We start from the raw sequence: 27725 nt of genomic DNA, 5'->3' as shown, positions 1-27725 counted from the left end.
AATCTACACTAAAACTACAATCGAAAGTAGATACTAATTTGAGCAAGTATCGAGACTAAAAAAATTTACTCACAGGACAAAAAAGTAACCTTTACTAAATAGTCAGATGTCATGTTTACCTTTTTTATTACCCAAAATTCTATCCAAATTCAGGGACAATTTTAGGAACACAATTTTCTGGTAGTTTAAAGTTACATAGTACACCTTTAAGTTATTCAGTAGCTGTAATTTCACCATATTTATTTTTTCTCAAACTTGTATTAGTTATCCATTCAAATTTTTAATTCCTTGTGTAATATAGAGTGCTTTTACTTTACATTTGTAAATTATTGAGAGAACATTTTATTAACTAGTGTTATGACCTACAATATTTACAAGCTCCTACTACCAAAAGGAAAAAAATACATACAAAAATTGGCAAAAAATCTAAATCGACTAATGACTAACTGCAAATAAGAAAAATCTAAGGAAAATGGGAAAAAATACTACAAAAATATAGGCAAATAAAAAAAATATATATACAGCTAAAAAACATAACATAGCTGTAGAACACATGTCTGCTTATAGATTTTTGTTTCTTCACCATTTATTTCCTGCTATGTATTGACGTGGGTGTTGTATTTCACAGCGGGAGCAGTTCATGGACTATTCTCAGTACATCAGATCCAGACCAGACCTGGACTCACCACTGGTCACACAGGCGGCCGATTTTTTCAAGGTAAATCCAAAATTATAAGCCACCATTTTCTACCAATAATTTCCTTTACAAATGACAATTTTTTTTTCAGATTATGTAAAAAAAAGAAAAATAACCCTGTATTTTAGACCTCTACAAATATGTTCTGAAAACTTTTATTAGTTTTAGGGTTGCAACAAGTTAATCTTTTAATCACAACTATTATTACTGTCAGATAATTTAGTAATCCAATAAGCGTTAACTGGTTTATCCAAATTTATTTATAAAGCACTACTAAAAACATATGTGTAATTCAGTGAAAAATATATACATACAACAATTACTGAACAGTAAAAGACCTCAAAAGCCAATGTGTTTTCAGACGAGATTTAAAAGCAAGAAGAGAGTTTCCTTCTCTTATATGAATAGGCAACTCATTCCATAATTTAGGCCCAACAACAGAAAATACTCTATCTCCTCTTAGCTTCCTCTGCAATTGAGGAACCACGAGAAGAGTCTGATCAGCTGATCTGAGGGAGCGCAAGGGAGAGGCATTTAACAACAAACAAAAGTTTGTTAAAATCCACTCCGAAAAGAACAGGGTAGTCTTTGAAGGGCAGATAGGATTGGGGACACGTGGTTGTATTTCTGTGAACTACCAGACCATACCATAACAACTTTATTTATAAAGTACTTTAAAAACTTTACAGTAGGTCAAAGTTCTGTACACAAACACAGGACAGACAATCACAATCGCAGTAGAAGAAAATATATGGTACAAACACAATACAGCTACTAAAAAACATATAAAACAGTAAAATACTCAAGAAATGTACATGTCACTTATTAAAAGTCAGTGAAAAAAGGTGTGTTTTTAGGAGTGATTTAAAAACAGGTACAGACTCGGTCTGTCATCTCTAATGGCAACTGGTTCCAACAGCCGAGGGGCAGCAACAGAAAACACACGGTCCTCACAAAGCTTACGTGTAGTTTTTGGGACAGTGAGCTGGAGTTGGTCTGCAGACCTGAGTGTGCGAGAGGGGACATAAGGGTGGATCAAGTCAGTGAGGTAGGAGGACGCTAGGCTGTGCAAACACTTAAAAGTAAATAAAAGAATTTTAAAGTTGACTCTAAAAGACACTAGGAGCCAATGGAGAGAAGCTAAAATAGGTGAGATGATTTTGTGTTTCCGGGTTCTAGTTAAAAGTCGAGCCGCTGAATTTTGGACACGTCGCAACCAGCAAAGCCCATTTTGGCTGACACCAACATAAAGTGCATTACAATAATCCAATCTATTCGTCACAAATGCATGTATGACAGTTTCAAAGTGTTGCGTTGCTTCGCTGTAAAAAACTAGATTTTACAACAGCACTAATTTGCTGATCAAGTTTTAGATCCGGGCCAATTTGACACCAAAGTTTGTAACAACTGGCTTCACTAAATGATTTAATGAACCCAAGTCCACAAGAAAAGAAGAACTTAATTAGTTAATAGACATGCTGCTGTGTTTTGGACGAGCGGGAAGCGTGCTAGGGAGGAGGAGTGGCTTATGCCAACATAGAGAGAGCATTGCAGTAATCCAATCTTGTCGTAGATCAAAATCTCAAAAAGTTTATAAACAGACTCAAAACACGCCATCATCTGAGAGACTAGGCTTTATGAATCAGACAGGGCAGTAATTACATGAAGATGACATAAAGAAATTTGTACATTTTGTGTTTTTGATTAAATTGGTTTCAAAAATAGTCATCTGGACAATGTTTTGAAACCACGACTTTTCGACTGCCATCCATCCAGAAGTCATTTTCAGTGTGTCTGTAATTGTACTCAGGATGTCCTCAAGTGGCTTCATTTCAGCTTTATCTGGGTAAAATTGCTTAAAAATCTCATGTTCAGGGGCCTTTTGCCTTCTAAAGTATTAATCAAATCATCTGAATAGAATAATCACTAGCTTAATCTATTACCAAAATAATCGGTCGTTACAGCCCTAATTAGTTTAACAGTTCAGATTTCAGTCTTCTCTCAAACGCTAATGCTCCAGGATGTATTTGAAATGTGAATCCTACAATATAAACATACATTGTGAACCAAATAGCAATGCTGGCAAATGGATAATGTTCCAAAATCATTCAGCCCTACTCTAAATTAGGAAAAATATTTACATCAGATTTTTTTGCATTTTAACATTTGAGAGAAGACTGAGCTGAAAGATCTGAACTGCTAAACTTATACAAGAGTCCCATATAATGCATTTCAGAACGTGTTTGTAGAGCTCTAAACTACAGGGTTAGCGTCATGTTTTCCATATATTTAGAGTTGAAGAGTACCATCATTTCCGAGATGTCTTTGAACACATCTCAAGTGCAAACCAATTTAAGTCACCTTATTCATCCCCTGGCGGCAATTAGACTGAGTTATGAAGAGTAATTACATGTTTGACGTACACTCAGACACAAATATGTAAAAACTGGATTATGAAGAAAGTAATTTGGGTTTACTAGCAACAGTTAAATAATAAATAAATAAATGAACAGCATAATGAAGTTAATGAGACAGAGAAGAGGAAGTGGTTGAAGACACAAGCGCTGGTGAAGTCGCATAACAGTGCACTACTGTAAAACGACCACAAGGAGGCAGTGTTTGCACAGTCTTTACTTTTGACCATAGAGCAAACGATGACTTTTTAAAATGCTCATATTTCTTGAGATGTACACGTGACAATTATGGGCAAAATAGTATAGTACACAAAATTAAGTACGTATAATCAATCATCTTACTTCACTTGAGTAACATTTGAAATTAAGCATCTTTACGTTTACTTCTGAATAATATTTTTAAATTTGAAGTAGGGCTACAGTTAACAATAATTTTGCTAATTGATTACTCTATTTGTTTTAAGAATTGTTTTAGTTATTAGATTGCATGAATAGCTAAACCAGTATGAAATTTTTACATAATCTGATGCAGATTTAGTTCAGTGTATACGTTTTTTGAGTCTTTTTGAGTCTCTGGCATGTTGTAGTGTCTTTGTAGTGTGTTTATTTAAGTATTTGATTACTAGAATCATTTATTTTTATCATTAATAGTGAGTAATATTTAGCAAACAGCACTAGTGTTGTCACAATGTTCATTTTCCATTTCGATAATAAGAGATAAACTCAATACTCGATACGATTCATAGATGACAATAAAATCACTGTTTATTTAGACAATAAAGTGCCATTTTCAATATTAAATCATGGTATTTTCTTTTATAGTATCACATGATCTTATATCAGTGTAATCCCTCAGTCGTCCAGGTAGTTTGGAAACTAATTGAACATGGTTTAACATTTTTCCCCAATTACATTTGCTCAGGGTCATGAATCAAATCCCATCTTGAAAAATGATAGGTAGGCTGTGTTTTTATTCTATGCTTTTTGACTACTTGAGTAATATTATTTGAAAGTTCTCATACTTGAGTGTGTTTTTGACTATTCTGCCACCTTTGTCAAGTACAGTCTCATTGAAGATTGGGTTTCTTTGTTTATGTTTTGAGCGATTACTCTTTTGTTGTTTGAACTCAAGACAAATTAAATTGTGATCTCCAAATGATTTAATTGGTTTCTCATTAAGTGGCACTTGAAGCAAAAACACAACAAGCAATCTTCACCACAAAACATGAAAAAATAAAAACATGACAAGAATGTTTTACTATTTTTTTCCCCTGATATTTCTTTTGCGAGTCCCTCACTTTGGGTTGTCCGGTCCTATGACTAAAACCCGTTTGTAACAGACCCAAAAGGGCTCGCTGCGATATGATGTGTCCTCAGTATGGCACTCAACGCATTCACAGGCTCCGTTGTGACTTTAGGGGTTGGTGATATTAATAAATTAAGTATATATTGTGGTTTTATTTTATTTTTTTTAAATTTAATTACCAGGGTGATTGCATTGCCTGAGATGTTTCACGGTATGGCATTAAACTGAGCTATTTATTCAATCATAGTTGTTTTAGTGCTTAAAATGAACTTTGAAAACATGAATTGTAACTGAGCAGGGTCACCTCTTCACAGATGTGGCCTGAAACATAGCCTGCTTATCCACATCAGACTTAAATAGCGCTTTTTTAGATACTCAAAGACGCTTTACAAACAAATAAACGATAAAAAGTGACACTGTAGAAAACAGGGGAATCATGGGGGGAGTTCCAGTTTGAACAGGTGAGTTTTTAAAAGTGATTTGAATTGCTGCAGTGAGTCCGAGTTCCTGATGGATTGTGGGAGTGAGTTCCAGAGGGAAGGGGCGGGGGCGGCGGCGAAGGCTCGGTCCCCCAAGGTCCGGTGCTTTGTCCTGTGAATATTGCAGTTTTTGGAGGTGGGTGGAGGGGAGACCATACAGAAGGATTTTGCAGTAGTCGAGAAGGTAGAGAAGTTTTGTCTTCTCATAAAAGGACAGGTTTAATGTCATACTGTGGAACATTCCAGGCAAAGCAATAACATTTCAATGCAAACCAACAAAGTGGTAGACCCTTTTCGATTAAGGCAATTTTGCATATGTCTGGGTTAGTCCGTATGACCATATGACCCTATGTCCGTATGTTTTCAAGGAATCTCCCGAATGAGCCATCTCAGATTTGGCTGAAAAAAATTCAAAAAATTCTAAAATCACCAAATGAAAGAATCTAAAATTTTAGCTCAATCCCTTCAGTCGTTCCTGAGTTATGGCCCGTTGAAATTTTGAGGCCATGACCACTTTTTCGGAAGCCTTAATTTTTAAGCGTGTTTGAGAGACCATAACTTCATAAAAAATAGAAGTAGGAAGCTGAAAATTTGTATTATTATAGATTTTTTGTCATAGATCCTGAATCTTGTCAAATAGTGTTAGTTTGTAAATATCTGCTTGGAGTAAATAGATCTTGGACCTCAAAAATAGTAAAAAAAAAAAAAAAAAGTGAGATTTTGGGACCCACAGCTCACCCGTTAATAAAGATACCCAATATTCAGAATCTATGACCAAGAATCTACAATAATACAATTTTCAGCTTCCTAGCTAGTATGGCCTCAAAATTTCAACGGGCCATAACTCAGGAAAGACTCAAGCGATTGAGCTAAAATTTTAGATTCTTTCATTTGGTAATTTTAGATTTTTTTTTTTAATTTTTTCAGACAAAACTGAGACGGCTCATAGGGGAGGGCAGCTGATTTCATATGGACTGACCCATCTCCCATATCTCCTCTCTTCTTTTTCAGTCCAAACTCCCTCTGGCCTCTCCTCTTTCTCCTCTGTCCTTCCCTCACTGCCTCCAGGCTCCAGTGCAGCGTCTGGAGCAGTACTGCGCCGCCCTAGAGGAGCTGGGAGGGATAAACCCCGCCTCAGACTCCGCCCTCTCTGTCCTGAGACACGCCCAGCGCCATGGAGAAGACCTGCGCGCCAGTGACCTGATCGTGGGCTGCCTGGTAAGCAAACAATGTAGACAAAAGCAGAGGATCATGATTCCATTCAAAACAATCCAATTATGTTTGTGTCGTATAGTAATTAAAGATGGTGTGTGTAACTTTCCTTGTGGAGGAGATGCCGCCTGCTTCTCTCCATGGAGATGTAATTGCATTGTCTGGAATGTCCCACCATATGGCATTACACTTATCCATGTCCATGAATACAAGAAGATGGCACCAGTAGGTCAGATCTGTGGAGAGGCGACTTTGCTCACAATAAAAATGCTGTTTTTTCAGTGTATTTTTAAGAAATAAAATTACCATTAAATGAACGGTAGGCCATACTGTGCAACATACCAGGCAAAGCAGCATGATTAGATTAGATTTTATTGTCCTTTTTACAAAATACAACAGAACTTTGATAGAGCAAAATGAGTAAATATAAACACATTGCCCATGGAGACGAGCAGATGGTACGTCCTCCACTCTGAAAAGTTACATAGTGTGCATTTTATCTGATTATCATTATCGCAGTAAATCCCCAAAACATTATTCACGTAGATTATTGTCGACCCATAGTTCCTCTCTTTCTTGTTGGACCTCCTCCATTTTGCTGTTTAAATCGGTGCTAGTGGAGGTGGGTGTTATACTGCTGTGAAGCCTCACTTATCTCATGACTGCTCTTGTAGATACCCAAAAATAACATCAGGTGTTGTCAGCACACTCACAGATTTTAAATAAAAGAAAAAAGTTATGCAGCTTTTTCAAAATGTCTTCTCCAAACCCACATTACATTGGAGGATTCATCATTGTCTGTCCATCTGTACAAAGCGCCCTGTAATTGACATGAACAATAAAGTCACATTTTCTCTAAGGACTGACTCAGAGGACCAATTAGAGCGAGAATCCAACAGAAGTGAAGCCGTGGAGCGAGTTTGTCACCACGCAAGACCCTGTAATAACTACTGTAGCCTTTGTCCCATATCCAGCCCAGAGCACAGACACTTTTGTGGATGAAATTTCTGCCAAAATCACTACAAGTAAACTTTAAAACATCTTTTAGTCAGGGACCAACGGAAGATGGCCAGTAATAACAGCACAAAGTGTATTTTCTTGTTGAAAAAATGGTCATGTTACTCATCTGTGCTAACCTTGACCCAGATTGATCTGAATTGAATTGTACATCAATTAGGGAGGGCCCTTCTGAAAGCGGTCACGAAAAGTTAAAACATCATGACGAATATTTGAAATGGTTAAAGGGTCAAAACAGTGGAACGAGCTGAGGAATCAAACTTTTTTTTTTTAAAATCCATTTGAGAGAAAAGCACAAACAACATACTGTCCACAAATGCACACAGTGTTTACCTCATTTATATTTTAGGACTGACTCAGAACTCAGGACTAAATCAGGACTAAACCAGGACTAAACTAGGACTAAACCAGGACTAAATCAGGACTGAACCAGGACTCAGTGTCGGGATGGGCTCAAAGGTGCACTCGTGTAGACCGTCTGGTGACTGTAGGCAGGATCAGCGTAGAGCTTCACGCCCCACAGTGGTAAAGGCAGCCGTTGCCCGAACGCACTTTGCGGACACCCTGCTCCACGGGCTTGGGGTTCTCTCTCTGAAGTCCAAGATTAGTCCTGGTTTAGACCTGGTTTAGACTTGGTGTAGTCCTGGTTTAGTCCTGATTTAGTGCTGACCCACCCGTGTGTAATCACTACCCACCCGCATACCGCCCGTAACATTCCAGAACGTTAAAACCCGCCCGTTTCAACAACTATTTGCCCGTACTTATCGGGTACCCAACCCGCTGCAGGACTCTGAGTGACATATGTCATTCAGTTACTTTAGTTAGTTAAATTAGATCACAGGGTGGCCACTATAATCTCCTCTATTACGGGACAACCCTGAGTAGGTGATGGAATGCCCCAGTTTGGGGACATGGCCTGGTGGCTGAGGTTCAGATATATATGATTGGTATTAGTATGGAAGACACACATCCCCACTTTTCTGTGAGTGCATTTGACTCTTCTTATGTCTAACATGATGTCTTGTGTGTGTCAGATGCCTGTAGCGGAGAGGGGGGAGCTGGTGCGTCACGGCGTTCTCACCGTGTGTGGAGGTCCTCGGAGAAAGTGGAGCGGTCTCAGAAACGTTTTCCTTTATCAGCATGTTCTGATCTTCACCAAACTCAAGAGCCCCGCCCCCGGACGCTCGGCTTACAGCTACAAGCACAGCATCAAGGTACTCATCTCAGTACTGTCTGTTTTTAAAGCTGCATTATGAAACTTTTTCTGGTGGATCCACCACCTGCCTGTTTCCATTGAAATCTTTTTACTTTGCCTGAAATGTTCCTTAGTATTCTGATAAACTTATCTAACTCAATAAAGAAAAATCAGATCTGTAGAGAGGTGTGTTCCTCTCACCGTTAGAATGTAAGTTTTTCCGTGTATGAATAGACCTGTCACAATAACACATTTTCAAGTGCGATATATTGGTGAAGTAAATATAGATGATTAACGATAATATTGAAACTAATTTATGCCACTGACACAAGAACCTCAAAGCAGGATTGTACAATATTGTTAAAATGCAATTCAACCTTCTACTGTGCAGCTCAAATCTTATTTTATTGCCAAAAAATAACCAAAAAATCCCATTATTGATATTGAAAAATCCATCTATTGTTCCATCTCTCATATATTGGAATGATAAGTCAATATAGTAATTATGACTTACGTAAGTATCTTGCCTAAGGACACAATGATAGTTTGGGGGACCGCTGCTTTAACCACTGTCGCCCCAGTTGATTAGTTCACATTTGGTAATTTGTTTCTCCAGAACTCAAATCTTCGCCCCCTCTCGCATACATCCTCTTATCTTTTATTGCTCTTCTTAAAACTATTTTGCGTTTTTTCTTTTCATTCTATTTCTCATTATCATCCTCTCAATGGGGTGCTCTGTTTGAAGAGTTTTGGAAGAGAATCCAATTTCACTATTGATTAATTCAAAAGAACATAAATCAGTCATGCTTTTCAGAGCCTTTTATGTTCGATGTAAAATCTCACTGAAGTGTAAACATAATGCAATATTTCTACACCCTTATTTATTTCATTTATTTGCTGGAATTTGGTGATTTTAATGAGTGTAATGCCATAGGTGACCACTTGGTGATGCATATAACTTACTATCTTGTACTGTCTTGATAAGTAAACATCTTTAAAGGAGCATTGTGTAACTTTTCTGGTGAAGGGACTACACAGAAATATGCCAGAGTTTAGCATCAAACTTTTCTTTCTTCTATAATTCTATAACCTGTGTTTTTAGTGCTTGGAAATACGTGGAAAAACATGTATTATTACTTTGCTCGCCTCTCCACAAATATGATTAGTTTCAAGTTTAAAGACATACTGGGGAACATTGCAAACAAGACATAACTTCTCCACCGAGACAATGAGACGCACCTTTAAACATGACCCCAATTTTATTATTTTTTTCCTGATAATACTATACCATTTACACTTACAGTCATTGAGATAACAGTCCTTAATTCTGTGGTGCATTATAAACTTGAAATTCGTGACAATGAAATTTGTGACAATGAAAACTTGAAAGTTCCCTTTAGTCGGTGGCACTTAATTTACCAGTCTGTGAATAGGTGTTGTTAGCTTGTACCACAGTGAAAATTATGAAGCTGGTGTTTAATTATAGCTTTCCTCACCCCTTTCACTAATCAGCTATTTTTGAACAAATATTCCAATCACTTTTTTGCACTTCTAGTTTCTCAGCTTCAAAACAAAAAATTCTATGGATTAAAAATTTAGGATTTCAGAAAAGTCTGAAATATGAGCTGATAAACAAATATATATCTCATTTCAGAACATGTTTGTAGATGTCTAAAATACAGGATAAGCAGATTTAAGATATAGTTCATATTTCTTTCTTTTTTTCTTTTTTTTTTCTAATGTTAAAGGGACAGTTCTGAATGTTGAAAATAGGGCCTAATTTCCTAGTGAGCCAGAGTGATGGAGATGTGTGGAGACACTTTTTAAAATATTCCATCCAGTCCTTGTCCTTGTCACAAAACACCTGAAGTAAAACAATTATTTACACCAGACTGTCGATGTAAATGTCTGTGTTCATAGAATAATTTTAGAAGCAAAACCAACTTTGCATTTGAAGGATTTATGTCTGGGCAGCATTGATTTGTACTTCCTGATAGAAAGCTCGGCACCGGCGGACTGATATATGAGAATATAATCCCTCAACATGCAACAATTCATGCAATGCAAGGTTAGTTTTATTTCAAACATTATTCTATCAACACAGACATTCACATCGACAGTCTGGTGTAATAATAGATTTGCTTCAGGTGTTTTGTGGAGTGGGTAAGACTGTTTTTAGTGGCAGGCTAACTATGGCCATTGACATGCACTAGCCTAGCACCAGCGACCTCTGCAAATACAAGGACTGGATGGAATATTTTAAAAAGTGTCTCCACACGTTCCCAACACTCAGACTCACTAGGAAATGAGGCCCTATGTCCAAAATTCTGAACTGTTCCTTTAATATGTCTGGACAGGGCTAAGTTATTTTAGTTGTTGACTACTTATTTTAATTGTAAATTGAGTTTTTTTTTATACATTTTAACCAAATCAAGATTAAAATGTGGTGACTGAAGGTGTCTACATAATTACAAATATTTACATGCTTGATTGCTTGAATTGATTAAAATTACAAATTGATTATTCTTTTTTGACATTTTCTTGCTTTGTGACTAAAAAAGTCACAGGACAGAAATTAAGCTTTCCCGAATAGTTTTAGAATGATCTTGAGCTCTATCAAAACAAGTGTAAGAGGACATAGACTAGTATACGCTGGACCACTGTGGAGCTGACAGTGATTACACAGATATAAGATCACATGATAATAGAAAAGAAAATATTATTATCTAATGTTGAAAATGACATTCTCTTTTCTAAATATAGATTGTGTATATTATCATCATGGTATCAGAAGCAGTACTGAGTATCAAGTGTATTCCTTACTGTCGAAATCGAGTTTGAAATTTTGGAATCGGGACATCACTCTGAACAGAATACATATAAATTGACAGAGAAATACCCCTTTCCCCCCAAATCACATTAAATTATGACTTTCTATAATGTATTTATTTTTTTTCGCCTTTTTCTTCAGACTGGAGAGATGGGTTTGACTCAGAGCGTTGGAGAAGATGGTTTGAAGTTTGAGGTTTGGGTTCGTTCGGCTCCTCGCTCCAAAGACTGTGTCACTCTCCAGGCTCCAGACAGAGACGCTAAAGAGGCCTGGACGCACGACCTGGCCCACCTGCTCTGGACTCACGCCATCAACAACACAGGTAAGGACAACTAAAGCTGAACTATGGAGCTTTTCTCATGGAGCTCAACACTGATGTAATATAAGACCTTTAATAGAGTCAAATCTGGCACAGCTCCTTTAATAATAAAAAAGACCTAATATAAATTGTCAATACCCTCCCAGTATCTGACCACACCCTGCTTTTCTAATGGCCGCAGGAACAGGTGGTTATCACATCGTACTCCCACTTACGTCTGTCCCTTTATGTGTGGCTCTTTGGCGCTGTACTGAGTTACATGCAGTATAATGCTCGCTCAATGCTTTTATAATGCACGCACTGTTTGGCATTTGAATAGTAGTGTCCTCACCTCACATACTCCATGCAAACAAAACAATAGGGCCAAAAATAGGACAAGTGGATTCTTTGGACGGGTAACTGTCACCATTTGAAACACAAAAGAGCATTTTATTTGGTAAAGCATGAAAGATAAAGTGAGGATAAGAAAAATATTAGGGAGCTGTGATTATTTGAGTAAGATACTTCAATACTGATACTATGAATGGGCAGTATATTTGTTTTAATATCAACAGCAGTATTGATAGCAGTATAAAATCTGCCTAATTCCTGCAATATATACTTATGTTTTTTTTTTTTTGTAATGGAAATTTCTGAGTCACACAACAAATGATATTATGTCAGAAAATACTTTTATTATTAAATGTTAATTGTGTTAATGTTAAATGTTAATTTGTGAACTTTACTACAGCCTTACTTCAGTTATTTGGCTCTTGTTATAGATTTTAAATTTGTTTCAAGTTTATCTTTGGCCCATTTAATTCTATGAAGCTGTTCTGTCATTATTTAGGGTTATCGTTAAAATGGTTTTGATCTATATAACAGTAAGTATTGTTATCGAATCAGATTTTTTTCCTTACTACTGAAATTCAGTTTGAAATTTTAGTATGATAGTACTATTACTCTTAGGGGTGTGCAAAAATAATGAAAATTTGATATATCGTATCTTTTAATGTGAGTACAGTGTCGATATCATGGGGTGCTGTATTGATATATCACCAAGAGTATATTTTTTTTGGTATATTTTACCAATTATTTTGTTTAGTCTACAGTTTTGTTGCCTGTTTAGAGGAAGGAAACTTGTTTATGTGACACATTTGACATTTTCACTGTTCTGATGATTAAAATGGATTTTTTTCATGTGAACTTTGCACAAGAAGTGGTTTAACAAAATCTTTTAGTATCACAGTCATGATTTAGCTATTATTTTTATTGAACTGTATCGAATCAATTTGAAATATATCGTATCAAACCGAAACTGCACTGTATCAAGATATGTATTGTATCGGCTACTTCTTAATGATACCCAGCCCTAATTACAGTACACAATATCTATAATCGTTTTGTTTTTTTTTTGTATTTCATTTTTTGGAAATAAATACTATTTTCTGTCTCTGCTCTGGTATCTGTTGATATTGAAGCTTACTTAAAGCCAAAATCTCACTACTGGTATAAGAGCTGTCACGATGCTAAAATTTCAAACTCAATTTCAATACAGGAAAGAGGAAAAGACTTGATACTCAATGCTGATTCTGTGGGTGTATGATAGTCTATGTGCGCTTATACTTGTTCTGATACAGCTCAAGGTCATCTTAAAGCTGTTCAGGAAAAGTAAATTTCTGTCCTGTGAATGTGACTTTTTTAATATTGATAAAAACTGTGAAAGGGCTTCTGTGTGAATATTCTTTCTATTCTCCTCTCAACATTTACTTTGTTCAATTCCAGCGTGAGTTCCACATTTCCGTCTGTAGGTGGCAGTAGGGAGAGGGTCACGTGTCAAGGGGTTATTCTCTCACATGAGTTGTCTCTTTGTGGTGTTCAAACTGCATCTCCGTGTAATCAAAATACCACAATGTACAATTTTGGATCCTCTGCTCCTCCTCTGCTATGAAGCCTGATCTGACCTGATCGCACCCTATACTGTGTGTTTGTGAATGAGCCTGTGGGAATTTTAGATGTATGACTTATAAATGATGTTTTAAGCTCAAAATGTACATCTTTTGGTCTCCTATAGGGTTGTCAAAAGTAGCAAAAATCAGGTTCTAATCGATTCCAAAACTGGTATCAAAACTAGAATGAAAAAGTCACATTGACAGGACAGAAATGAACCTTTCCAAAATAGCTTTAGTATGATCATGAGTTGTATCAGAACAAGTACAAGAGCACATGGACCACTGTGGAACACTATGGAGTCTATTCCTTAGTACTGAAATCTATTTTGAAATTATATGTTGAATGTTTATGATTATGGGAGAATATTTTAGCCTACTCTATTGAGAGAGAGAGCTGCTTTTGCAATATATCTGTACTTGTTAAATCAAATAAATCTGGGAACAATCCTCTGTGTGAATCATCAGTCAAATAATTGCCATTTTGATTACATTAAAAATAATTGCGATTACTGTTTTTCTTATAATCAAGCAGCTCATGTCATGTTTTGTTACTTTAGTTTGAGTTTAGCAGAGAATTTGCCACAAGCTCAAAAGACTTAAAGCAACACTGTGTAACTTTCAGTAGAAATAAAAAGTTAAAACCATACTCCATGAAGAGAGATACGCTTTCGGCCATAGTGTGGAAGATTATAGCCAAAGGAACAACAATACCCTGGAGGAGGCTTTTCTCCAGGCCAAGTAAGAGTCAGGTTTGTGGAGATGCAAGCCCACTCAGTTGTTGTCAAGGTTTGAATGCAATAAAATGTAAACTTTTATTTATAATGTTATTTTTGGCTGAAAAGTTGCACAGTGGGGTTTTAACGTCTCATTGATTTCCAGAATCTTAAAGGTGGATTGTGTAACTTTTCTGGAGGAAAAAGTTACACAATTGAATGCTTTTCTCCGTGTTATTGCTTTGTCTTTAATATTTCACAGTATGGTATTAAACCTGTCTATCATCATGGAGACCAAACCAAATAAAGTAGGTCAGATCTGTGGAGACACAACCCAGCTTACCGTAAAAATGGCAGTTTTTCTAGTTATTTTTGAGCTATAAAACCACCTGTAATGGAATGAAGGCAAGCTGTATCCATAGAAAGAAGCAGGTGACGGACCCCCCCTGCTAAAAAGTTACACAGTGCACCTTTAAGTAAACACTAGTCAATGGCAGTAAATTCTTCCTATAGTTTGATTTCAGTTGTTTTGTGTTTGTGTTTCAGAGCTGTGTCTGAAGGAGTCTCTGTGTATGGGAGTGTCCAGTAAACTTCTGCTGGACGCCTCAGGGACCCCGGCCAACGAACTGGACTCCATCAGCACCCTCAGTGACAGAGGTAACGCTAGACTTGGACTTAGGCAAACTTTAGTGATCCACAAGGGAATTTTTTTGGACACAGTTGCTCACACATCACAATATAATATAATAACAAAGAGCAAAAATATAAATGGTACTAATACATTCTAAATAAGTGATAGAAATAGTAAGAGACTGGTGTCAAATAAGGCAGAAGTAAACATGAGTATTCATATGCACTGTTTTCATTGCAGTTATTTCCTGGATTCTAACCTTTAAGCAACTGTATGTAAGAGTTTTATTTTAAATTCCACAACCTTGATCTAATTGTTTCCAGACATGTTCAAATCAAACATAACTTTTACTGATAACTATTCTAATGTTGATTTATTCTTAGTTACAAAAACATTGGACACAGTGGCCAAGTTTTACTCATAATTTGGTGTTTTGGTTCTCAAGGGTTGCCAGTTCCAGTGCTGAAATCCAGTTGGTTTAAACCTAAAATCTCTCTGATCTGAATGGTCACTACCTAAACCTCAGCTCTGCAGCCAATCCTGAATCAGTGCTAGTGCAGCCTCTGCAGCTCAGGGAGGGAATTCTGGAGGTTCTGAGCTTTAACATGAGGTCTGTCCATAAACTGAGAATGAGAAAAACTTGTGTCCTCGACCTGTAGGTTAAGGCACTGGAAACCCAGCTTCAGATGTGATTGTAGTACCTTTTTTTAAAAACTGTAAAAGCTCAGGCTACATACTGTTCCTTTAACCATATTTAGTACTTGTCTAACCTTTAAAAGCCTTTAAAGCCATGTTTTACCCATGTATTTGAGTAACATTTGTCTTTCTGTAGTATAGATATATTGTGCTCTAGAGGACAAAAAGTATGTGTTCTGTCTGCATCTAATTATAAAGTATTTTATTGTTCAATAATCTGGAAGTACACTGTTACATACTAGTTGTTGTCAGCATTACTGTGACAGCAGAACTCTGAAAGTTCTGAAAAGTGCTTATAAACTCATCACACTGACGAATAACTTTGGACGGCTGCAAACCGATAAAAAAGAAGTTCTGTTTTTCATCTTTTTAAGACAGTAACAATCAAGTGCCTTTACATTTTTCAATATAATACCTACGTTGTTGTCTTAACCCCTGCAGTTACACACATCTTTTCTCTGATACAGAAAGTCTAAACCGTTTTCCTCTTTCTCACCGTGACCGCAGGGAGTTTGGTTTTACGTGACCAGATTAAATTTCTCATTTGTTAAAATTTACTGGAACTGATGCCTCCTTTGAGAGAACATCCCGGAAACTCATCTAGTCCTGTGTGTGTCTGTCATAGCATGTTTAGTGATGCTAAGAATATTGGTAACTGATAACTGTTAACTAAGACATTATATTTGAAAGTCTACAAGTCTATGAAACCATATGTACTCCAGGTAAACTGTAATTTGACCACCAGTTCGTCAACAGTAGAACAGTATTGTAATCACTGCATTCATGCAATTTTAATAAAGATGCACTATGTAACCTTTCTGGAGTGGAAGGGGGGTCCTCCATCTGCTTGTCCCCTCTGACATCTTATTACATTATCTGGAATATTCCACTGTATGGCATTTAGCTTGATTATCTTGCCTTTATATTATTACAGGTGTTTTTTACTCTAAAAATACAGTTTATTCACCTGCAAAACAAACATTCTTACTGTGATGTAGAAAACGTCTGACCTCGCAGCATTAGGATTCGTTTTCGCGATTGTAGGCGGGTACTTTTTTTTATTTAACCAATCGCTTCTATTTGGTCATGACGTATGTAATGAGCCTCTAACGGGGCTACCTGGTATATTAAGCTTTTCCCAAATCCCATAGGAAGACGGACAATAATGTCTTTCCCCTTGATAAAATTCACCAAACATTGTCTTTGTTCTGGCTTTAAATCCTCGATCTCGGGAATCGTATCTTTGCTGATTGGCTGGTGTCTGAACTCACACTTCCAGGGTTTATGTGAACCGTCTAGTGTATTCTGATTCCTGACCTAGTCGCTGGAGAGAAATTAAATTGAGCGGAGGCACTAGGTGGCGCCGGCCTGGCTAGGGTCACCTCTCCACAGATCTGATTTATAACTTGGTCTGATGCTGTGGTCTGCTTGTCTACATGGAGATATGCATAATATGTATAATGCCATACTGCGTAACATTCAAAGCAATGCAATTAGATCTCCATGGAGACAAGCATGTAAGAAACCCTCTACCAGAAAAGTCACATGGTAAAGCTTTAATGAAAGATGGGTTTCCACAGCATTATGCAGAACTGATTAACAATACAGGACTCGAGGTAGAAAAACACATTGTTATCCAAAGCAGATGTCACTCAAACCTTTGAAAAGAAGAAACATATTTTTTCCATTGTGGCATTTACAAAAGAATATTTATTCAAAAATTGCTTTAGTTGATTGGAATTTTGGGCTTTGTTTTGAAGAAGAAAACAACATTGACATTTTTCAAATTCTTTGTCCTAAACGGATCAAACACAGTAAATACCACAGATGAAAATTGTTAGTTAAAATAACAAGAAAATGATGTAAGTTTGATTCAGAGCAAATGTATGAAGATTTTATATACTTCCCATTTCCAAGCAGTGGCTCAGTGAATTCTGTGGTCAGTGGTTCAATTCCAGCGTAGTTGTGTCCTTAAGCAAGACACGCTTCATTTACCTTCACTGTATTACTGTTATGTTGTGAGTGACAGGAGGATGATGTGCAATTAATCACATTTTAATTGAATTGTGAGAACATTTTGTGCAGATGGTGACGATAATCTTGGGGCTTTTTAAACAGTGAATCCCACGGCACTAAAAACATGTGGTTTGGAGACAGGCTTGGATTTTTTAGGGATAAACAGGATCTGAATTGGACTATCCCAGACACTTCTCCTTCTGTCATGATCCAGCATTTGACAGAAGTAGGTGAAACTAACTCAAGGTTCAAAATTGGGTGCAGATCCTTTAAAATATCCGCATTTGCTTTAAAAGTGCATTGTGTAACTTTTCTGGTGAGGGTCCACCTTCTGCTTGTTTCCATGGAGATGTTATTTTTGTCTGAAATGTCCCGGTATGGCATTAAACATACATCTTGCATTTACTTATAACATGTGTTTTTACTGACCTTGGCTTGGAAAAACTTGACTTTGTGGTATGGTGTTTTGCCTGTAGTGTCCCTTTGCTCTCCATGCTAAGTCACTACCCCTTCAGAATGCCATCATAACACAATCAGTGTGCATCCCGCTCATGAAACTAGCACACTTCACATCAGGTTTTGTTGTGTACAGTTTTGTTTCATGCTTTTGTGTATTTATGTAGAATTGTCATGTGGGAGCGTGGGTGACGTAGGTTTGGGAGCTGAGCGTTGGACAGAATCTTACAACTAACTGTAAGAGGAATTTGAGAGAGATCGCTAAATTCCTCAAACATGCATGGATGACATCTAAAACCTCTTCAGGCATGTTTTTGATGAGGAAACATTGTTATGGATTGAAAACTCCAAAAATGTGATTGTACATAATACCCCCTGTTGGAGCCTAAATCTAGTATCATAATTTTTTTTCATCACTGAGATAATTATTCTTATTTTGTTTGATTTAATATTTACTTAAAATGCATGATTCGGGGTAATTTAGGTAATTTTTGGTTTATGGCTAACATGATTATCTGTCAATTATTTGCTTAAAATAATTTGATTTGTTTAAATTTTTTCTTTCAATTAATTATTGCTAATGTTAATCATAAGTTTACTTAAGTAATGTTTATTTTTTGTATTATTTTGTGGTCTATGACTCCTTATTTATAGCGAGCGCAGGTGCACCATGGGAGGGGAGCCAAACAGTTTTTTAACCTCCTGTCACCTACATGTTAAAGTGTTTTGTATGTTTTATATGTCCGCAGTTATGTTAATACTCAGAGTTTTGGATCACTCTCTGTGGATTCTTTCACTTTTGAGGCATTTTTAAAGTTGGAACAATGTGTGCAAACCATCAACTATGCTTCACAAATGTTTGGACCTTACATCCCCTCTTTAAAGGTACACTGTGTAACTTTGCGGTACAGGGTCCACCACCTGCTTGTCTTCATAGAAATGTTATTGCTTTGTCAAGAATGTCTCACAGTGTGGCATTAAACTCACCATTATCCATCTTTAAGCCCACAATGCTTCCAGGCCAAGTTACACGTCAGGTCTGTTGAGAGGCAAGCTCACTCACTGTAGGAATGCATGTTTTTCACAGGATTTTTGAGCAGTAAAACATCAGTAATTGAATAAATGCAACCTGGATGAGTTTAATGCCACACTGTGAAACCTTTCAGCAAAGCAATAATATCTCAATGGAAACAAGTTTTTGGCAGACCCCCTACCAGAAAAGTTACACAGTGCACTTTTATGTTTCTAGTTTAAGTATTGATTAGTATTGTTATAGTACTTTTTGACAACCATTGTGCAGTACAGCTCCATTTGTTCCCTTTGTTAAATCCAAGAGATAGATAAAGATGCAAAATGTAGTGATTACACGTTCTTAAATGTTTTTGCTTCATTGTCAAACCTCTTCCACTCTGTGCGTTGTACCTTTCTGCTTAATACTCCTGTAGTGTTTTTAATCATTCACGTAACAGCCCACTTCTTTCTCTGCCAGATCTGTTTAATAAAGCCATGGCTCTCAGCGGTGCTCTTACTATTTAATTTAGCGCTATCATCTCCACCTACACACATTAGCCGCAACAGGTTCTATAACAATGTTTCCCAAATGAACGCTTCAAATGCAGTTGGATTTCTACACACAAACGCTGCAGGTAGAAACATGGACACAACAAGAAACATTATTTAACATATACTAGTACTGTAGTGTGATTTCATATCTCCTCCAAGATGATGCTGAACTTCTGGGCTTCACATGACATCACAACAATAATATTTAATACACATGGGGCACATAAAATAAATATCCAGTAGATTTATTTGTAACACAGTGAGCTCTTGGTTCTAATCACTGATAGAAGTGATCAGGTTCAACATTTGTCAATTTACATTTTGGATATTTCACAGTGAAGTACAGTGTAATTAACTGATACTTTGCAAGTACAATGTCATTAATTGATGTTGCTGACACCATCAGTATTCCTTGGGGGTGTGATGCTAACTGTAGGCACTGCTCTATCTGAGGCTTGTTATACTTTAATCTGAGTTTTATTTGAACACACTCTGAATATTTAGTTTAGAAGAAGTACTACAACAAGTGACCTGATTTGTGCTGTTAAACAATCTCCCTCAGACGCATTTAGACATTTTTTTTGACAGTGTTTGCTAATGCATGCACTGTGCCACCATGGCTGAACATTCCTAGCCTGATTCATCATCTGATTCGTTCCCTCGATAGTAGGTGGGTACTTTTTTTTATTTAACCAATCGCTGCTATTTGGTCCCGTAGGAAGAAGGGCAATAACATCTTTTCCCTTGATAAAATTCACCAAACATTCTCTTTGTTCTGGCTTTAAATCCTCGATCTCAGGAATCGTTGCCAACACAGAATGTATGGCTTCGTCTACACCCATCTCGACCACTTTGTTTACTGTTGTGCTGTACCACAAAAGCTCTTTTCTGATTGGCCGGTGCATAGTCTACAACTTCCGTGGCTCTTGATTCCTGTGTATTGTGATTCCTGAACTAGTCACTGGAGAGAAATTAAATTAAGTGGAGGCACTGGGTGGCGCCAGCCTGGCGAGAATATTCCAACATAGAGATACATGTATCAATTGGGAAATCTTGCCCTCCATGCGGGAGTATGGCATCGTCACGTAACTGCTGTAACTGTAACGTTTAACAAAAAATTCTTCTCATTGTGTGAAAAAGTCTTGCAGAAGAGGTGAGACAGACCTCTGCTCTGAAAATGTGTAAACCCAGGGCTCAAAACAGTTCATCATGCAGGTGACCTACCATTTCCAAAAAAGAACTAACTGTTGCTGTAATGTTTTTTGAGACCACTGATTATGTAATTTTCACCTACATTTAAACGTAAAACCCTATGATGGTACAAACTTGACTAGTGTTAGCTACTTCATTCTTATCAATGAATAAAAAAAAACACCTCTTCCTGCTCAGCACCAGTCCCTCAGTGCAGATCTGAAAAGGCCAGCACTGCCCTGGAGTCATTTGACATTCACGAGCAGGTGCAATGCCCTCTCCTCTCACCAGGTGTCTCACTGAGCTCCCCCCCCAAACCCTGCTCTCTGTCCCTGCTACAAATTCATTGAGCAGATTGGGGGAAAAAAAAAGCCTCTCTCTTTCCCTCTCTTCTCTTTCTCTGTCTCTCTCTCCCTTTCTCTCTCTCCCCCTCTCTCTCTGTCTTTCTCCTTCCTCTTCTCTCTCCTCTCACTGTCTCTATTCTCTCTCTCTCTCTCCCCCAGTCTCTGTCTCTGTCTCTCTCTACCCGCCTACTCTCCTCTCCCTCACTTTTCTCTCTCTCTCTCTCTCTCTCTCTCTCTCTCTCTGTCTCTCTCCCTCTCTCTGTCTCTCTCTCTCTCTCTGTCTCTCTCTCTCTCTCTGTCTCTCTCTCTCTCTCTGTCTCTCTCCCTCTCTCTGTCTCTCTCCCTCTCTCTGTCTCTCTCACTCTCCCTGTTTCTCTCTTTTTCTCTCCCTCCTTCTCTCTCTCCTCACTTGGCTGCGCGCTCCCTTTGTCTCGCCAGCATCTCATCTCGTTTGTTGACAAAATTCCCACGAATCATTACACTTGACTTGTACATTTAAATCACAAGATTTAAACACCATATGTGTTTGCAGTTGTAGTACACTGTAAAAAAAATAATAAAAATAAATGTTCCAAAGTAGGGCATTAAAAGTATCTATCTTGCATTGATTCAAGCAGAGGTCTTAGGGATGTACCGATACGATATTGATATTAGATATCAGCACCAGTATTGAAAATTTTGATGGTGATGGATTGAATATTGGTTTCAAGATATAGCTTCAGTCGATTTCCAAGTTTTGGATATAATGAAATGATTTACGGGCCAGTGTCGGCCCAAACACCTCATGAGCTGTTCTTACTTTATATGATAAATAACAGTTGCAAAACACATTTGGATAATTATTAATTATTTACTACAAACTGTTTGTGTTTAAAGGACATACATCATAGTTTCACTCTCTGCCCTGGTATCGGTCGATATCAAGTATCAGCAGATACTTAAAGCGAAAGTATCGGCATCAGTATCGGTGAATCATTGAAAGGTGTTCCATAAACACACACTGTACCTCTCCACAGATCTAATCTGTAACTTAGCCTGCTTGTTTCCATGGACCTAAATAAGTGTAATGCTTTGCTGAGGATCTTTCCAGACAAATAAACATTACCATGGTGACAACAGGCCTAGGCAGGTTCCATAGTGCACTTTAAGTCCTTTTAGCCCATACTAAATGATAAAGTTTCACTGTGTTCAGTCAGTCTTTGTGCTTTATCTGTGCTGTTGTGTGTTTTGCAGTGCACAGTAGCTGCTCAGACTCCTCCTCTGTGGGCAGTCAGAAGGAGGGAGACACTGGCAGAGACCACAGGGGGCGCTCTGGGTCCACAGGGTACTCACAGGTGGGAGCACTGACACCATTTGGACATTAGTCCAAACTCAAATCTGACAGATGTACACAAACACTGAATAATGGTTTCCATTAAGAACACATGTTGTGCTTGTGTGGGTTATATAGTTATATTCACCCATGGATCATTATGTCATTATTATTTGCAACATTTATTTAAAACTAATTAATAAGAGAAACAAGTCTGCTAATTTGTAGATCACATTAGCGAGTAGTGTATTTATTTATTTATTTATTTTTTCATTTGTACCAATAAGACCATGCTACAATGCCAAATCCTACGTGTATCACCAATTAGGAAAATTAAATCTGAGAATGAAGTAAGTACAGAGGAATGGGCTGGTAGCAGTGCAAATGGTGTCTGATCGGAAATATGACGTCTTGAAAATAAGCAACTAAAGATTACTCAAACATCCATGTAATAATAGATAAGTAGATTTTGATCTCTCTCTCTCTCTCTCTCTCTCTCTCTCTCTCTCTCTCTCTATATATATATATATATATATATATGAATGATAGATACTGTGTGTATAAATATATACATATATATATATATATATATATATGTGTGTACAATATAAATATGTGTATGTGTATGTGGTGTGTGTGTGTGTATGTGGTGTGTGCGTGTGTATAAATATACTACTACTATGTGTGTATATACATATGTGTGTGTGTTTAAATATATGTATGCAGTGTGAATATGTGGCCCTCTCACCCGGCTGCATATGCACAACAATACCTGGTTGTGGCTCATGGCTGGAGTCTAAATGAATTTGCTTTTCACAAACAGAGCGTATTCTCTCCATCTCCTTATCGAGCAAACAGAAAATGACAGATCGGCAAACAGACTGCGGACACCAGCAGATAGCACAAACACATTTCAACAACGCACTGCAAAAAATGTCACATCAAGCCCCTGCTTGAATGACTTCAATCCACAAGTTGATTTGAGTAGTGTTGTCGAGGTATGATTGAATGCAATGTTTCTTGTGCAGGGTCCACTACCTGCTTGTCTCCATGGAGATGCTATTGCTTTGTCTAGAATGCTGCACAGTTACAGCATCAAAATATCCATAAAGACAAGCAGGCGATGGCACCAGGACAAGATAAGGTTATTAATCCCTTGCAAGGAAAATTCAGTCTCTGCATTAGAGCCTTCAGTGTCTCTGTGGCAACCTGTCAGGAGCAGTGGGACCATAGACTGTAAAGAAGTGAAATAAGGGAATGTGTTTGGCTCCAGTCAAATGAAGCTCATCGACGCTTGCAGTTATGGGGTGAATTTGGAGCCAGTTCCATATTAGGAATACAAATTTATTTACAAACAAATTAGCAAAATCAAAACACAAGGATCATGTAGAGCAGGTTAATACGAACATTTGAAGACCAAAATTAGGAGTCTGAAAGGAGCAGTTACAGAGTAGACAGTAAGTGACTTTGAGACAGAAGTCAGGAGTCGATGGAGCCAGAATCACCCCCATGCTCACTTCCTATTTGGAACAAGGCAGCTAGAAGGTTAGCTATGTCCATTTATGTGCAGTCTATGAGTTGGACCCACCCCCAGGTTTTGAGCTAGTCTTGGTCATGACTACTTAGCTGGAGGAAGTGGGAAAGTTACATAGTGCATCTTTAACTAGTGTGTATTTTTGCAGTGTAGCTTGCCTAAGCTCTCATGAACACTGAATAAAACTTGTCTTTTTTTTTTTTTTTTTTTCATTTTATACAGTCTCCCTCCACAGCCGTATAACTGTCATCTCAATAACTGTAAGTCACGCCGTTTATTACATACAAAACATTTCTTTCACTCCATCTCCCTCCCTCTCCCTCTCTCTCTTTCTTTTCTCTCTGTCTTCTCTCTTCCCCAGTTTATTGATTCTCATCTCTCTCCCTTTCTCTCTTTCACTCTGCTCTCTCCCCTCTATCTTTCTTTCTATGTCGCTCCCTCTCCTCTCTTTTCACTCTCTCCCTCAACCTCAGTACCCCTCCCATCTCTCTCTCTCCTCCTCTCTTTCCCTCACCCACCCATCTTTTCCTTATTTCTCTTCTCCCAGCCTCCTCTGTCTCTCTCATCTCTCTTTATCTCCCACTATGCCTCTCTACCCGTGTTTTCTGTCTCTTCTCTCTCTCGTCTTTCTCGTCTCCGTCACTCATGTTGTCAGCTCGCCCTGCAGTGTTCACTTTGTTAATTTACACATTTGTGCTTGGCATGTGCTTACTTAAATAACACAAAACACCACGTGCTCTTGTACAACTCTTAAAGGTCCTGTATTACGCAAAATTTACTCTTGAGAGTGAATTTAAAGCCACGTTAAAATATTGCTAACCAATCCAAAACATAACCAGTGAGTTGTGTCATGTTTAGTTCAGTATTGATTGGCAATTCCAGGGCTGAAATCATCCAAATGTTTCTAGTGAAGGTGTATGGAGTTTAAAAACACAGTGGAGCACATGAAATCACAAGCTGGAGTGTTTTTAGTTTGTGAGAAGAGCTTAATATGCAGGGTTTATGTGTTAAACATGTGTGAATGAACCAAAGCACAACTCTGGGTATGTTTTGGATGAGGAAACATCGGTTCAGAAAATAGTGCCATTTACAGCTAGAAGTTGTAAATTGCCACCTTCCTAATGTGATTTTACAAACACATTTTTAAAATTCAAGGTTAGTTAGTGAGAATTCTCAGTAGATCCCACTGAGTGAGAACTGATTGTAAAATAATAAGAAATCTCCTCTAGAATGGGCAGGACTTGTGACTCAGACTCAACTTTGACAAATCTGAACAATGAGGACTTCCGCTGGGAGACTACAAAAATGTCCCCAAACACCTACTATAAGGCGCTCCGGAGTATAAGTCACACCAGCCAAAAAATGCATAATGAAGAAAAAAAAACATATAAGTCGCATCGGACTATAAGTCACACTTTTTGGGGGAAATTTATGTTGTAAAATCAGGGACCAGGAACCGACATTTCATCCTGAACGTCAAGTTCTAGTAATAATAACAATAGAATAAAGAACAACAGACTGAATAGGTGTTAATATGTTAACATAACATATTAAGAGTTATTTAGATAAGTATAGCATAAACAACAGAACAGAACAAGTTTACCAAACTCTCCATCTCACTCTAAATCACTAAATCCATTGAATTCTTTTTCCTCGGTGTCACTTCTGAGCAACTCCGCACAACTTCGTTTGTCACGGGAGACCATGCTTTGTCATCCAGTGACTTCCAGGAAAGTTTCATGGTGCACCCGCCATGTTCTCCATTCCCGCTTTCTGCCAGTCCCTGATAAGTTTCTCGCTCACTCCAAACTTTCTTTCTGCTGCTCGGTTACCGTTTTCTCCTACTTGCAGCAGGACAGTGACTTTTTCTGCAGGAGACATGCGCAGAAAATTGATACACAAGCCTAGAGTTCCCTCTCGTGGCTGTCAGTCTGAAAAATTTCATATATAAGTCGCAGGACCACCCAAACCATGACAAAAAGTGTGACTTATAGTCCAAAAAATACGGTACTTGTACTACAGCCTAAACTCTACCTTAGATTTGCACAGGTGAAACTGTGAAAACAGAAGCATTTTGTTTACAGCATGGATGTACTAACACTCTCTAACATGCATGCCAAACAAATAAACATAGATCTTTAAAAATGTAATTATCTTTTTCCTTTCTCGTCATGTAGAAACTGGATGAAGATTTGACTCATCTCAAATGGCACTTACAGACTCTAAACCAGAGATCTCGAGACTGCTCTTTGGGAAATCTCTCCAAATGACCAAAGACTGTTTTATTTTTCCCTTAAATCTCCAAAGAAAAGCTGCCTCCAAAAACACAAGTGATCAGATGCACTTGTTTAGCCTGTGTCAAATGCCAGCGGGGCTCTCCTCCTCCTCCTCCTCCTCTTCTTCCTCTTTCTCCACTCCTTCCCTCCGCTGTCCGCCATCTTGGATCTGCCCTCTCAGTTGCCTGCAGAGTCACTGACACCAAAGGCACTTGAGGAGCACAGAGCGGCCATTGTTTGCCCCGCAGATCCCCCTCTAAGGCCAAACCACTTGCTCTGTGCGAACCAATGATGGAGCGGTGCCTTCTCTGGGCTGGCTCGCTTCACTGTACACACAACATGACAGCAAACAGGAAGTCAAGATAGGAATAATACGCTTGGCACATTCACAAATTATGAAGATATATATAAACATCAATAGTCCCACCAATATTTAAGCCTGCGTAGATTCTAAAAGTTGATTTTACATAAATTTTTCCCATAAAAAATTCAGATGTTTTGAGTTTAAAGGCATGTCAGAGTAGAGTTGCACGATATGAGAAAAATATATATTTGATAGGGATGTAACAATAACCAAAATATCGTGATATCATCTTGTCAAAAGTCTCACAATAATATCATGCGGTGTTACAATATATCGAATCACAATTTCCTTTGCTTAAATGCATGTTTTTTTTAGTAGCAACAGCTTGTAAACATCGGGAACTACATATCCCATGATTCATTTCAGTGCAGAAAACATGAAGAGATATGTTTTTGACTTGAATTCTTGGGATTATGATGGAAATAATTCACAACAAAATCTTGTCAAGGTATTTTAAAAGCAAAAAAGTGTACATTTATATTAGCCTCTCCAAAATATCGCAATAAATATCATACCATGAGATGCATATCGCGATAATATCGTACTGAGAGATTTGGATATCGTTACATCCCTAGTATTTGATAATGATGTTTTGTATGCCGATAATGATAGAGATGTAACAATAACTGAAATATCGTGATATCGTGTCGTCAAAGTTCTCACAATAATATCGTGCATCATCACAACACATCAAATCACAAGTCTCTTTACTTAAATTAAGAGTTATGGTGCAGCAATAGCTAAAGAAAGACAGAGGGAACTACATAGACCATGATTCATTTCAGTGCAGAAAACATGAAGAAATATGTTTTTGACTTGAATTCTTGAAATTATGATGTAAATTATTCACACCGAAGTCTTGTCATGGTATTTTAAAAGCAAAAAAGTCTACATTTATATTAGCCTCTCCAAAATAACACAGTAAATATCATACTGTAAGATGGATGGATATTGTTACATCTCTAATCGTGAGCCTCCCCATGATATCACAATAAATATCGTATCGTGAGGTTCATACCGTGACAATATCATATCGTTATCTTGGAGATCTTTACATCCCTCGTAACTACTGTACTGGAAACAATTATTTTTGCTCAACATCATATTTAAAACTGAAAATTTGGCTAGATATAAAGTTTTAGTAATATATTGCGAATAAATTATAGTCTTTTATCATTAGCTACCATATAGATGAGTAAGTAGTATGGAAGATAATTTGTTTCATCAAA

The 27725-nt window shown here is 37.5% G+C and overlaps 1 protein-coding gene across 1 annotated transcript in view; it reads left to right on the top strand.

Moving 5' to 3' along the window:
• arhgef40 (Rho guanine nucleotide exchange factor (GEF) 40) overlaps window positions 1–27525 on the top strand; it is an 82858-nt gene extending 55333 nt beyond the window's left edge. The window contains 8 exon segments of the mRNA XM_055156462.1: window positions 629–718; window positions 5908–6114; window positions 8160–8339; window positions 11292–11472; window positions 14660–14770; window positions 22244–22344; window positions 24079–24116; window positions 26034–27525. Of these exon segments, the coding sequence (XP_055012437.1) occupies window positions 629–718; window positions 5908–6114; window positions 8160–8339; window positions 11292–11472; window positions 14660–14770; window positions 22244–22344; window positions 24079–24099 (891 nt within the window). The 3' untranslated portion in view covers window positions 24100–24116; window positions 26034–27525.
• The last annotated feature ends 200 nt before the right edge of the window (window positions 27526–27725 follow it).

Source organism: Boleophthalmus pectinirostris, unplaced genomic scaffold (assembly GCF_026225935.1).
Source record: "Boleophthalmus pectinirostris isolate CB_2022bp ecotype Guang Dong unplaced genomic scaffold, ASM2622593v1 HiC_scaffold_20, whole genome shotgun sequence".
NCBI lineage: Eukaryota > Metazoa > Chordata > Actinopteri > Gobiiformes > Gobiidae > Boleophthalmus > Boleophthalmus pectinirostris.
Note: the sequence above shows the minus strand (reverse complement) of the source record. Positions and strands in the feature narration are given on the sequence as shown.